A 15,276-nucleotide genomic window follows, 5' to 3' on the forward strand; every position below is an offset into this window, starting at 1 on the left:
TGTTCTTATTTTTTCAAACAGAAGTAAACTAACTTTGCGTACAACGTTTAGGATGTGTCTAAGAGTTCCCTGAAGGTTAATAGTACTCCTACATCACATACCCTTAATGTCCCAGACAACAACTTACAGCTATTTTTTTTCTAGGCATATTGTTTTAGGTAACTTCTAGGCATATCTTAGCAACTTCGAATTAAGCAAAAATAATGCTTTTAAGTATTAAGAGCGTGTTTAAAATATTTGTGTAATACATACACAAATATTAATAAATAGCCATTTTATTATATGGTTTTATATTTCAACAAATACAAATACAAGATGATACTATGATAATACAGTGGCCTTTAAATTTGGGGGGAGTCAAATAAATATATATTTGGGGCTAAAGAAAGATATAATTTGATGCTAATTAATCATTATACAAAAATGTGTTATCTTTAAAACTAGGAAAATTTTTTGACTTTAAAGTTGAGTCCCTGTGTACTAGGAGGCTAAAAGTAAATAAATTATTTTTGTTGCAAATTTTCCATTCATCCAAGGACAGAAACTGCCTTATTAAAATCTAAAACCAGGATAGAATGTTGCTAGATAGAAAAAGAAGAGCATTTTTGGAGCAGAGCATTTTGGCCAAAAGGCACAAGGTCCAGTGTAGATTCTGATTCTGACTTCCTCTGTGGTTTTGGCCCTCCCTTTTCCGCCTGTATAAAATGAAGTTGCAAAACTTTCTAATTTGCAAGTGTCAACATTCAAGGATAGTATTGTAATGTTTTAGATTTCCCTCAGTAATTTATTAAAACCATACGTTCCCTTATATTTAGTACCGAGCTATAATTATACACATTCTTCTGACTGTTTTAACTACGTAAGGGGAAGAAACTCCAAAACTCCAATAATTCATCAGAATTATGTGATACTCTTCATTCATCAGAAAAATGTGATGTACTTATATGCAGAAAGCTGTTAAAAATGGAATCAGGTAAGAAAAGTCTATTTATATCTAATACTTCTCCTACCTCTTTGCAGTGGGAAAATAGCGAGAGCATGAAGAGCCATCCCAGGCACAGTAAGGGTCTCGGGCAAGGCAGCACTCCGCACACGCTTTCCCATAAATATCGCATCGGTGTAGAGGGAGCTGGGCAACCCCCGTGGTGGAACCAATATAGAGTTGTTGCTGTGAAGAGAGTTTACTGTGATGACAAAACGATCCTGTTTTTTAAAATCTTTTTTTAAAAAAAAAAAAAAAATTACCCATATACATCAAGAAGACATTTTTACTAGTGGGTTTTAAAAAAATCCCATTATTGGCAATTTTGTCACTATTGGCCTGGCAGATAATATGACCATTTTAAAAAGATCAAGATCAAAATCTCCATACTTGACTCAAACAGGTGTATTTTAAAGTATAAAACCAAGGGAAGACAGTAATGGTTATATATCAATTATATTTCAATAAAAATAAAAATTTAAATAAGACACTGAATAATATAAGTTTCAAACGTCCAGGGTTTTGTCCTTAGAAAGTTTGTTTTTACTTTTACTGTTTCTAATTTTGATTAGTCAGTGTATCTACAGTGCCATGTATTCTGGTTGGTGTTGACCCAGGGATCATTTGACTCTTCTGACTCTTGGGTGCTGCTATTACATTGCTTGTGATGTAGTCTGCCCTTCTATAAGAAGGGGTATGGCAAGGTTTTTGTGCTTGCATTTGTGAGAATTTTCATTGGTCAGCTGTCTTGTCCTTGCACAATCTCCAGGACGATTACTTTAAACAAAACTACTAAATTTCTTCTCACTGGAAAGATCATCAAATGGGCAATATCAAGTGCACTCTGGCTGGTGCAGTAAACTTCAACAGAAAGCTCAGGGGCTATGGCCAAAGTGCTCTACTGGGCATCAAGGTGGCTGGACTCTAGATCTTGCTTATAATAATTCTCTGTGTAATCCTGAGCCATTCCTCTCATTTTTCTAAGACTTAACTTCCTTATTCACAAAATTGGCATATTTCACTAGATCTTTAAATATACGTCCAGATCAGACATTCTACAATGTCATTGTGCTCAGTGAGTGAATTTACAATTACCAAATGAAGTAAAATACACAGAAAAACTTTCTGGTAGCAACTAATTCAGGATTCAGCACAATTTTTAAAGTGCCTTTAACAAAGTTTACCCAATGTAGCATTTAAAAAATGTTGCAAATGTATGTACATACAAAATAAAATACAAATAAAATTGTTTTGTGATTTCTCCACATTTTACTGTAATCAGTATTATAGCTCGCTTTTATTGCACTAAAGGACTGAATGATTATCGTAAGCCTTAAATAAAAGTTGTATAAATACTGATTGATGTAACAGTACACATGGAAAAGACCTCAAAAGTGTATTTTAGTTTCCCCACTACATAAAGGAAAAAGATGTTATAGAAAAACTGGTTTCTGAAACATGGTGAGCTCTTTTAATATTACACATTTCCTGGGGTGCCTGGGTGGCTCTGCCCCTCCCCCACTCATGCTCTGTCTCTGTTTCAGAAATAAACATTAAAATATTTTTTTTAAATATTACAAATTTCCTGATAGCAATGGATATAATTAAAATTGCATTTACAAAGGACATTCAAAGATGAACCACACATATAAATAAACATAAACTGAATGAAGATTGATATATCTACTAGAATCTATGAAGTGACTAGGGTTATAAAAAGTGCTTACATAGAAAATAATTCTGTGCTTAAAGCCAACCAACTAACTTATATCTTAACAAAAGATAGGGGAGTAAGAGGGAGAATGTAATACAATAAAAACTAAACCATTATTAAAACCGTTATGCTGATGCATATTGCTTCTTCCCTTCCAGTAGTGAAGACAATTTGTATCAATATTCTAGTACAGGATAGCGTATAGAATACAGTATATACTGTGGATGCTCAACTTTTTTTTTTAATGTTTGTTTTATTTCTGACAGAAAGAGAGACAGAGCATGAGCAGGGGAGGGGCAGAGACAGAGGGAGACACATGTCTGAAGCAGGCTCCAGGCTCTGAGCTGTCAGCACAGAGCCGGACGCGGGGCTCGAACCCACAGACGGGGTGAGATCATGACCTGAGCCAAAGTAGGATGCTCAACCGACTGAGCCACCCAGGCGCCCCTGGATGCTCAACTTCTTATTATATTCATCTTTTATTATTGCACTGAAAGATCCTACAAACCATGGCTAATTAAGAAGCAGTAGTTGAAGTCCTTGGGAGGAAAAGATGAAGTATTGTTAAGTTTTTTGTTGAGAAAAAATTAGATTGATTTGTACTTCTCTTAAAGCATCTACAGAGACAGAATGTGACAACAGTTGACCATGATTTGAAAAATATGAACAAAGAACTAATGGAAGGAACTTCTTTTCCCTTCCTGTCCTTTATATCTCTCTTCCAAAATCATTGAAAAAACAAAACAAAACAAAACAAAAAACCAAACAGACTTAGATTGTATTGAAGGCAAGCAATCTCAAATCAATAAAAAAAATGAATAAACTTGTAACATCTCAGCAATTAAATTAGTTAAAATGGAGCAGCAATATCCACTACCATGATTGGCACTGGTGAATGTGGACTTGCTGACCCCCGTACTGTGGTCGGAACTATTTAAAAAGCTACTGATTAAGTTGGGCATATCAAATCAAAAGGTCTCTATGTTTGGTCAATAGCTCTTAAGGAGCATAAGCAAATTCATACTTGCAAAATTTTAAGATTATGACATTTGATTTGGAAAGGAGTTATTATGTAAATAACAGTATCTAAATCTGTCATATCCCTTTAGGAGAAAACCAGAGAAATAACACATGGGAAGAAGAGAAAACCAAAAATTACTGTAATGAAAACTTCAAGTGTGGTAAAATGCCCCAAATTAAATACAACTTGAGTCTCATTTTCATTTTACAAGTATTCTGCAGTACTATTAAAGAACTGCAAAATTAATCACGCTATCTAAGCGAAATATAGAGGAGGCTTGCAGGCCCCAGTGAGCATAATCCAGTCACTAGCAAGTACCCTGATGTGCTTTTTCTGCCCAATTTAACATCACCACAGGCTTTCTCACTATCCTCCTTAACAAGTTTCGGGTCATAAGCAGGCGATGAATCTATTTATCCAGAAAATTGGTTGCAACACTGCTTGCCCCTCTTGAAACTACTGGCTCACTTTTAAAGTTTCTGTGAGCATGAGTAAAACTGATTCACATCTGAATGCAATCAAACTTCCAATAATCGAAAATGAAGGCTAGGAATACTCTTCTTGTATCATGGTATTTTAAACACAGTATTTTGGTGTTTTAGGTGTGTGTTTGTGTGTGTGTGTGTGTGTGTGTGTGCGCGCGTGTGTGTGAAATGTGTTGCATTTAATAGGCAATTCTTAAAGTACTTAAAAAATACTTAAATAAAAAGAAATATTTTATAAAATTATAGGTAGTGTAATTAAGATCAGCTATGAAGCCAAGTAGAGAACAAACAAATAATTGAAAAAATCATTAAATGAAGAATATCCCAATCTAGCTTCCATTCTGGAAATCCCCGGATTTCCTTGCCAACATTTGACAGTTTTGAGATTGCAAGAACAGGTGAACACATACTTGTGAAGTGTAAGATAACAGTATCAGGTCAATAATATCTGCACTCTGAGTTTCTCTAAATATCTCAGAGATTATCAATCTATTTTGATATGTAAGTGTGGAAAGGATATACGCTGAGTTTTAATGGCACAGTATTTTAGTGTCTTGTAAAAGGGATAATGCACAGTCAGAGATAAAACATGTAAATGATTCAGGACTAAGATTAGCTGAATGATTCTCATATTTAACAATTTTGTATACAGGTTTTCAGAACAGTCAGTGAAGGACTTCCTACTCCATTCTAGCTTTTTCTGCTAGGTTATTTAATAATTAATTCCAACCCAGTATCCAAGCCTTTTTTGTTTTTCTGTTTGTGTGTGTATGTGTGTGTTTTGTTTGTTTTTGTTTTTTTGAAGTTACCACTGATACACTGAATAGAAAGGGTATACGACATCTATGGGGGAAAGATAATTTATTAGAAGTTAAAATTATATTTGTTTTTGTACATATAATTTAGCATTAGAAGTCATTTGTGTTTCTTAAGTGTCTTGCCAAAGCATTCATTCAATGTGAATCCAAAGACTATTAACATGCTACCCTTAACTTCTGAATTCATGGAGTTTAATAACATCATTTGGCAGTGACTGTTTTGGTGTTTTCCTTTTATATGTAGCCAAACTAAATGTTTTTTCTAGCACACAATACTGCTGAAAAAATAAAATGAACTTTTGAGTTAAGATCTAGCAAACATATACAGTCCAGTGCATCAACTTATTAGTTTGTAAAATGTATTTGTTTATACATGCAGATTAAATTAAATTATAAACTTATTTATAGCCTGAAATATCCACCAATGCCATTTTTAAGGATAGATTAAAATAATTATTAAGCAAATTATATTATAATCCCCCAAAAGTAAATGCTATAAATGAAAATTTGCAACAAATAATGATCTAAAGAAATATATGTATAGGAATGTGAGAAGGGTCAAAATCATGGGACAATGAAAATTATCTTTCATTTTCATTCTACTAGCTTATTGTAAGCTTTCTTTCTTTTCTCTTTTTTGCAACTATTGTTAATAAATCTGTAAAATGTGCTGAATCATAAATGTTTATCGATTTGAAACACAAAATTAACAAAATATAGAATATTGACTGTAATACGTAACAATAGTACCTGCTTAGTGGAAAGCTCCATTGCTGAAATAGTAGTTGGCTCCTGAAGAAGAGAAAGAAAATGTGAACTGCTTGGTCAATTGGAAAAGTCATTTATTAATATTAATTAACATAGAACACCAACATTAGCTCTCAGAGAGTTCACTCCAGTGCCTACAAGAAGCAATATAATTGGGAAATAAGATACATGAAGGAAACGGCAAAGATGAACATTAAATGTGTGGAGCAGACAACATAGGCATGTTAATGTCCTCCAGTCTAAGATTATCAGTAACATACTCATAGTTGATCAAGTTGGGTTACTGCTCACTGCAGTAAGGGAAACTACAGGACTGCCCAGCAAGAGAGTATTAGAAAGGACGCCTATGTCTTGGGCACTTGTTAGTTGATTTGAGGGACAACTCAAGGAAGTGGGGTTTGCTCTGCATGGGATGCTGCAGAGAGCACAGGTAACTGTATGATTAGGTCTCTTTGTACATCTTATTTAGGAGGAAGGAAAAACAGAATGAAGCTAGAGCAGTACTTAATGAAGAAGTAGCAATTACTCATATAAGCAGGATAGGGGGATATTTGATCATTTTTTGTGGTTTGGGAAATGGTTACACTCTGATCTGTTTTCAGACGTGATTACAGAATAGTCTTGCTTTTTTCTTGATTCATCACGGCTTCAGAGTAGCCCTGTAGGATGCTGGTGTTCTGTGAGAACGTATATGCTCACATGGAGAACACTGGCCTGTGAGTGCCAGGCCAGCTCCTAATAACACCACTGACAAGCTGATAGTATTAGGCATTTCCAGCTGTCAAGGACTGTGAGAGCTCAGGTAGAATAAGATTATTTTATTATTATCAAAATGACTGCTTATTTAAAAAAAAAAAAAACTTTTTTTTTAACATTTATTTTTTCAAACTGACTGCTTATTGTATGAAGGCCTACACTGTACATTTTTGTCAGAGCATAAGATCTCTTCGATTTCTATCAACAGGCTAATCTAGAAAAATGATAACTAGGGAAGTATTGACCACCAATATATTTGTTAAGTGTTCTACTGAAGCCTACCATGAACACAGATAATTGCTGTAAAAAATAACTTTCTTTGGTTAACTTAGACCACCAACAACCTATTCACCTGAACATAATTGCTTATATTCTCTCTGATTTACTTTCATTGAACTGTACTCCATCGTATCTTTCATCAATGACAAACTAAACACTAAGAACGATATTGCTTAGGGGTTTCAGAGGTGGCTGATGAGAAAGAAAAAAGAGGCACAGGTGGGAGAATAATCTTAAAAGGCCTCACTATGTAGGACCCTGAACAAAGTGTAAAGAGTTGGATTCTGATGCCAAACTGCATAGACTCAAATAGTAACGCAAACCTGGCCAAAAGTTTGATACCAGGGGATGTATGTAACCTCTTTGTAATTCAGTTTTCGCCTCTGAAAAATGAGTATGATGGTATCTTCCTTGTAGGATTGAAGAAAAGGTTAAATGAGTTAATAAATGTAAAGTACTTTACAAATGTGCTTGGCGCACAGTGTTTATTCAAATTTCTCCCTCATTCCTTCTGTCTCTCTTTTATACACACACACAGGCACACACACACTGCTCATATTCTTTATTTGCTTTGGTTTTTTCCCTTGTGCTTATCACAATCTGGAAATATATATATATACATACAACATTTATGTGTATATAAATATTATGTATATAACATATATATGATATAAATATAACATTTATCTTGTGTCTTATGAATTTCCTGTCACACCTGAAAGTAGTGTTAAGGTAAATTCTTATCTGTAGGTAGGGGGTAGGAGTGAGGAGTTAAGGTTTAAGAAGAAGGAGAAAAAGTCAAAAAAAGATGTGTTATGGAAGTCACCACTGAGGGAAAATCTGAAGACAACAGACAATTACTCTCAAAATTGTCCACTGAGATTTATACCAAGAAAACAACTGATTCATTCCATTACTCATTAGATGCCCACAGGGGTGTTAAATCTCCCATACTTCCAGTTGTGACTCCTGTCCTTTTGCCTGCTGTCAGAGAAGTCCTGGGGCACACAGTGAGGCTGTGTTGGAGGTAAGGATAGCAGGATATAAGGAGGGACAGGGGAGGCATCTCTTATTTCTTTTTCTAGTTTGTCTCCACAACTCACCCCTCACTACCCCCTGCCCCTCACTGGAATTTAGGACAGGGGTTTTGGTTGTTTCATTCACTGCCACATTCCTAGCACCTGGGATTGTTTCTGGTATTTGTAAGTTCTCAACAAAATCTGTTAAATGAATGAATTAATGAGTTAGTGAATGAATAAATGAATTAATGCTCTACTAAATTCTCCAGTTCCTTTCTATCTCTTCCACTTTCCCCAGTACATTCTGTTCCTTCCACTTAATTTGTCTGAAATAAAGATAGGCATCTTTTAAAAAGGTCTTTCCTTAATCTTTTAAGTTAACCTGAAAAGTCTTTAAAAATACGTATTGTGTTGTTCATGTCCCATTCAGTGTTACTGATTTCTCAGCACACTGAGGCTATCCCCTCCCCTGGGGAGGTGGCCTATGATTCTTAGAAGCAGAAATCACTAATGAGCTGTATTAGTGAATGAACACTTTCAGTCTATATTATTATTACTGGACTTTTTTTGTTTGACATGGCACTATTGACCGCTCATTTCTTTTTGACTGCTTCCTCTATTAAATTTCATTATGCCTTGGAACTCTCTCTCTTTTTTTTTTTTTTTTTAAGAGCGAGAGAGCATGAGCAAAGTGGCAGCAAAGTGGGAAGAAGGGCAGAGGGAACAGAGGGAAAGAGAGAGAATCTTAAGCAGATTCCAGGCTCAGCTCGGAGCTGGATGGATGTGGGGCTTGATCCCACAAACCTGGGATCATGACCTGAGATGAAATGCAGAGTTGACACCCAACCCACTGAGCCACCCAGGAGCCCAATGCGTTACAGCTCCACTATTTATTCTTAGCCTCTTTCACAGTCTTCTCGTCCTTCAGCCATTCCTCATCTGTTTGCCTTCCCTTGCCTGCTCCTTTCCACTCTCCTTTGGATGCTACATTCTTTTCCTGGTAGCTCATCCACTCTTGTGGTTTTAATTACCCCCTCTATGCTACAGAATTGCAGATTTTCACTTTAAACTCAGATATCTAAACTGATCACAGGATATTCCTACCAAATTTAAGACAACTTGCCAGAGACACAAATGAAACAAATGACTTAGGATGTAAATTAACAATTTAGAGATTTCCCATTATTTCCCATTTCCATAGCATAAATTAGTGAAATTAAAAATAAGAACTTTCTATAGGATTATCAGTCAGAAAGACAGCTATGATGTCTTGGCATACCCACCAATTTTTTCTTTGCGGAGATATCTTTAAAATTTGGTACCATCAAATCACAAAAATCAAGGGGACAATTCATCACAGATTTTCAGCTTTAAAAGACAAAATTGCCTACTGTATTTAGGTCTGTATAGTATTGGAATCAATGAACCCAAACAGACAATTTGAAGGAGTTAGGAAAATTTTCCACAGCAACTTCTTCCATTCCAACAGTTTCACATGAGAAATAGTTATGTACTTATGTAAGCAGCTAACTTCACGTAGACTTTCATGAAATAAATTTTACAGCCAAAGTGCAAGGAAAGTGCTTTTGCGATAGAGAATTAATGCTAGTATAACTGAAGTGAAAGTTAGCTATGTCTAGTTTCTTATAAAAACCTAAGTGCAACTATGTAATGGTGAACCTGATTAATATTTAGGCATTTCATGATCACTGACAAAAAAAAAAATAAACATCTATAAGTAGATGAAAATAAATTATTTCATACACAAATTGTAAAACAAAACAAACCCTAATACACAACCAAACTCTATTGTACCATATTATGATTTCAAAATTCTTAAATTAAGATCCTAGGATCTCTTAATTAAAAGAATTTTATTTATTTTATAGGCCAGGAAATTAATAACAGTTTGGAATAGAATGTGCTATTTGCTGTACGCTGTTGAATTTTAATAGACAATATATTCAGATGAAATCCATTTAAATAAGCTATATTTCTTTTTCTGAGAAAGAGCTGGTAGTGAATATGACTTCCATTTAAAACAGATGTAGCTTCATAAGCATTTTTTCATGAAACCGGTTTCAATTGCAAAGTTAATTAGTGTTCAAGTAAAAATGAAATTAAAAACTTAGCATCTTTTCAAGATTTTCTATGACTCTAATTTACTCTATTTTATTTTTTTTTATTTATTTTTTGCAGATATTTTAATCCAGTCCTTATTAAACTTTCTCACTTGCAGAGCTTTTCAACCTGCTGATCCCAGGAGAATCTGACATAACTCCCTGGATGCTAAAGCATGCGGACGCTCCTTCAGAATGAGTTAATAGACTAGGTTTTGGAAAGCATCAATTATGTTTTACATCTGAATGAAAATTAAACTCTTTCATTTGTTAGCTCAGCTGTTCATGGAACATTGCATAAATTGAGTTTAAAATGCATGCGCTATCAATGTAACTACCTTGCAATCCTTTGCAGTCAATAGGACTATAAATAAAACCCGTGGTGCTAAATGCACTGCCTCTTGATGTAACACTCCTCTGTCAAAAAGTAAAACCTTCCTTGCAGGAAAGAAGATCCCATATTGAGTAAAGTGAAAATCAGCAAATGTCTAGGTTTACAACTTTTGAATATTTTTAAGTAAGTTATAGACGTGGGCTTTTTCAAGAATTTTATTTTATTTTTTTTTAAATTTGTTTTTAACATTTTATTTATTTTTGAGACAGGGAGAGACAGAGCATGAACGGGGGAGGGGCAGAGAGAGAAGGAGACACAGACTGAAACAGGCTCTAGGCTCTGAGCTGTCAACAGAGCCCGACACGGGGCTCGAACTCACGGACTGTGAGATCATGACCTGAGCCGAAGTCAGAAGCTTAACCGACTGAGCCACCCAGGCGCCCCTTTCAAGAATTTTAAAGAGATTTTCATTTGTATAATTAGTTAACAATAGCTATTGTTAATACCTTACTAGTAATATTAATTTACTAGTAAAATTAATTTTTAAAAAACTTGAAAAATTTGAGATTGAGGCTTGCTTGACTTTAATCAAGTTGTTCAGAATCACATAGTAAATATGGTCCAAATACACATTTATGATTCCAAGTAATATTTGAATTAAGTTTGCATCTTAGTACTTCTATACCATTTTGAATATGTAACGGCAATTTAAAATCATTTCTCGAGTCTTATACCAATGCCAATTTTATTTCACCTCTTATTACCTATTAAAATTTTATTCCAAAATGGAAATTTTTATTACTGAGGGATATTTTTCTTTCTATGTTCTGATTGGGATTTTATTTCACCCAGAATAAAAAAAAAAAAAAGTATCTTGGATATAACTGAAACCACTGAAATGTTCTGTGATTAGCCAGGGTGTTTTCCTAAAACCAATCTCAAGATGGCAAAGGATATAGTACTGGCTTTAATTCAGGCTTTTATATGAAGTTTGGTTATTCAGCGTAGCAAGGACACATAATGAATATGGTCTCCTAGAGATGATATTTTGGTAAAATTAACTTGTTGGTTGACATTAAAATCCAAGAGTATCAGATACTAACATAAGTCTAAATTTGTTCCTCGTCTATTTACTTTGTCAAAATACTGTTATGCTCAGCTTAACACTTTTTAATTTTATTTTATATTGAATGGAATGACATGTAAGGCTTAAATAGAAACATAGAAACTGTAACATATCTCTGCTTGTTTCACTGTATATAGCAATTGCTTTAATGTGTTGTGTTTTTTTTCCTCCCACTACAAAATTAAACAAAGTTTGACAGTGAAATATTCCAATTGCTAGACCATAATATATGTATGAACTCTGCCTGATAGAATAGAATGTTAAAAGTAAACATTTCTCTAAACTCTGCCCAAATATGTTTTGTCTACTTGAGTGCCAAAGAAATAATAATGACAATAATGCATAGCATAGAATATGGGAGAGAACTGGGGCATTTATCTATGGAAGGAGATGTGTCCCAGGTTGCAAAGAATCTTTTTACAAAATCGTAAACTCACAAAAAATCACTTCCATACCAGCATAATATTACTTACTTGTATCTGTTACAGAATGATCAATAACCTTTCTGATGATACCTTAAAAACCACAAAAATGTCACTCAGTAGTTATCATAGGTTTAATTCAGTTACATATTTCCCTGGAAACTGCAAGATACTAAAATCCAATAGATATTAAATATTTGTGAGTGTAAGATTGTTGGCTTTCAACCTTTTAAGATTTTGTTACATCATTTAACAGATTAGCTTACATTAACACCTTTTTAAACTAGAATTTTAGTAATGTACTAAAGAACATAGCTGAGATGTGAAATGCAGACTTAAAATCCTAGAGGCACAGGTAATAACATACACAACAACTAAAGGGAAAGTCACAAAGGAACCATGGCAAATACAAAAGTAAGAGTTTCTGGAATTAATAAAGATATTTTTAAGCTAACATAGTATTTCAGTATCTCCTATAACTTCATTTGTGATATAAATTTCTAAATATAGAGAGTTGGTAAAATTTTTTTCTTTCCGCTAGAGAATTCTATGGGATATAATCAACGGGATAACTTGCTGCTATTTCCGGTCTGTTTTCCACATATTCTGGCACCTCACTTTAAGTATGGGCTCCCTGAGGAATACCACAAATCTTTAATTTCTCATAGTTCATTTTCTCACCAATACTGATTAATGGAGTATTACTCAGTGATCAAAAAGAATGAAATTTTGCCATTTGCAACAACATGGATGGAACTAGAGGGTATTATGCTAAGCACAATAAGTCAGTCAGAGAAAGATAAGTATCGTATGATTTCATTTACATGTGGAATTTAAGCAACAAGACAGAGGAACATAGGGGAAGGGAAGGAAAAATAAGATAAAAACAGCGAGGGAGGCAAACCGTTAGAGACTTAAATACAGAGAACAAACTCAGGGTTGCTGGTGGGGTGTTGGGGGGAGATGGGCTAAATGGGTGATGGGCATTAAGGAGGGCACTTGTTGGGGTGAGCACTGGGTATTATATGTAAGTGATGAGTCATTCAATTCTACTCTTGAAACCATTATTACACTATATGTTAACGAACTTGGATTTTAATAAAAAAAATACTGATTCCTTCATTCATTTAATAGATGTTGGTTGAAAACATATTTTAGGCTCCAGAGACACAACAACTGTGTGCTATTGAACACAAGACAGCATGCTGCTTATTCACCTCTTAGTGCTTGTAATTTGGTAAAATAGATGGACTCTATGTTGTTAATACAGTCCACTTGGATAAATGTATTTTTGAATTCATAGGCTAGTGTATCAATGTATAAATACTGAAACTGAAACAGGAACAAGTTTGTGATTAGTGAACAAGAGTGATTAGTTATTACTCTATAATAGACATAAAATAAGGCCAAAATATATGATTTTAAAAGTCAGAATAGGATGGTGATGATTTTTATTATTTTCAAGACTTAACCCAAAAATTAATAGAAAAGTCTACTGGAAATGTGGCTTAATTTCAATGTAAAACAATACACATGAACAATACTCTAAAACAATAAACATGTATTAATAAAATTTTGAGCATGGTACCTGGCACTACCCTGGATGCTTTATGTAAGGGTCTCTAATTCTTCTAGCTTCCTTGTTTTATTTTGTTTTTTGACAAAGAGAGAGGGCACAAGTGAGTGAGGGGTGGGGCGGGGCGGGGGGTCAGAGAGAGAGAGAGAATCCCACAAGGGACAGAGAGAGAGAGAGAAGTGGGCTCACCCAAAGCAGGCATGAGCTCACCTGAAAGAGGTCATGACCTCACCCGAAGCGGGGCTCATGTGCAGATGAAGCAAGGCTCGAGCTCACCCTATGCAGGTCTCAAACTTACAAACCGTGACATCATGACCTGAGCCAAAATCAGATTCCTAGCTTCCTTGTTTTCACTGATGGGGAAGCTCAAAGAGACCATACACGTGTTTCCAAAAAATGCTATGTAGATGTGACTGAAGAGCCTAAAGTCCTTCCACCAGAACACTGTTTTGTTGTTATTATAGGATACCTATGTCTTGATTCACCAGTGATTTGTTTCAGTGCTAATCATAATTTTAATTATGTGAATATATATTAAGAACTTGCCATATTCTACTTTCTCTTCAAAATGTTACTGAATAGTGAGCAAGAGCCCTACCAGGTTAAACAAAATGGTCTAGAAATATGGGGCTACGAAAAGTCTTAGGAAGTCTTTGCTCACAATTAAAATATTTAAGACAAGTGACAAATTTAAAGTATCTGGAACACCTGAGACTAAATGAGATAATTTTAAGTTGTGAGACTAGATCCAATGTTTTCTCATTTTTTGTCATCTAATTCCACTTTATTTTGCCATTATAAATGTCTCAATGTTTGCATTATTCTTTTATAAAAAATTGAAATAACACTTCTTATAGGCATCTATTTCCCTGTCAAAATTCATAAATAATTCATATCAAGGTGTGCTTAGATTTACACTCTCCCCTATTAGCACGTTATCTAAAAGAAACAAAGGGCATTATGGTGTATGTTATATTACTTCAGTTCTCTGTTCTCACTTCAACCCATATTCTGCTGCCTCTACCCCCAGTCCTATATAAATTTACCCGGGCCATCCATGATCCTGGACAAAGGAACAAGTATCTATACATTCCTTAAGTGTGTAGACTAGGAACCCGTAACAAATTTGTCACCGGTGATCTAAACACCTCAAACTTTTTTTGCTAACAAATTATTTCTTTAAGAAAATATGATAAAACAATTCATGAATAAGCCAAAAAAAATGACTGCAATGTCTTCATTCCCCTATCATTCTGAGTGTATTTTTCTCTTAATACACTCATGGAAGTTACCTATCATTCCAGTTATATCCTAAAGCATGAAAGAGGAGATTGGGGGGTGGGGGGCAGGGAGCAGCATGAGTTTATTCAGTGAGGTAACCTACATGAATAGTGTAAAATGTAAATCACATATTTTATTATTGAGAAAACAAAATATGAGCCAAGAATATATTTCTTTACATTTTTAGATTTAACTAGCATTGAAAGTTTCAAGGTTTATTTTGACTAGTGTCTGGCTTTCTAATTGACAAGCTAATTAGAAGGGTATGCTAGACTACTTGTCCATACCAAGTTCAGTGTGCAGCTGTCCTGGGGGAAAGACATACAAGTGAACTTGTTGACACTTGAAATTAAGCAGCACTCACCCGAAAAACTGTCATTTCTTCCAGCAGAACTTCTTCTAAATCATGCCAAGTCTCCTTAGGAATTGAAACTACTTTAAGAACGGTCCCAATATCTTTGAAAGAAAGTGGAGGAGGAGAACACAGTTTAAATAGATCTGAACAAAGGTTAATGTTCATGAATGGAAATAGTATTTGACCAGAAAGTACATTTTGACCTCAGTCTTCCTTTTTT

General features: G+C 34.6%; 1 protein-coding gene across 5 annotated transcripts in view; it reads right to left on the reverse strand.

Annotated features, from left to right (window-relative positions):
* SEMA3A (semaphorin 3A) overlaps nucleotides 1–15,276 on the reverse strand; it is a 463,579-nt gene that overhangs the window by 21,455 nt on the left and 426,848 nt on the right. For all 5 annotated transcript variants that reach the window (XM_019451313.2, XM_019451314.2, XM_019451315.2 and 2 more), the window contains 3 exons: nucleotides 15,066–15,157; nucleotides 5,771–5,812; nucleotides 1,011–1,168 (listed from right to left, as the gene is read on the reverse strand). In XM_019451313.2, the coding sequence (XP_019306858.2) occupies nucleotides 1,011–1,168; nucleotides 5,771–5,812; nucleotides 15,066–15,157 (292 nt within the window). The remainder of the gene's footprint in view (nucleotides 1–1,010; nucleotides 1,169–5,770; nucleotides 5,813–15,065; nucleotides 15,158–15,276) is intronic.

The sequence above is a fragment of the Panthera pardus genome, unplaced genomic scaffold (genome assembly GCF_024362965.1).
Source record: "Panthera pardus isolate Hobbes unplaced genomic scaffold, ASM2436296v1 HiC_scaffold_8, whole genome shotgun sequence".
Classification (NCBI taxonomy): Eukaryota; Metazoa; Chordata; class Mammalia; order Carnivora; family Felidae; genus Panthera; species Panthera pardus.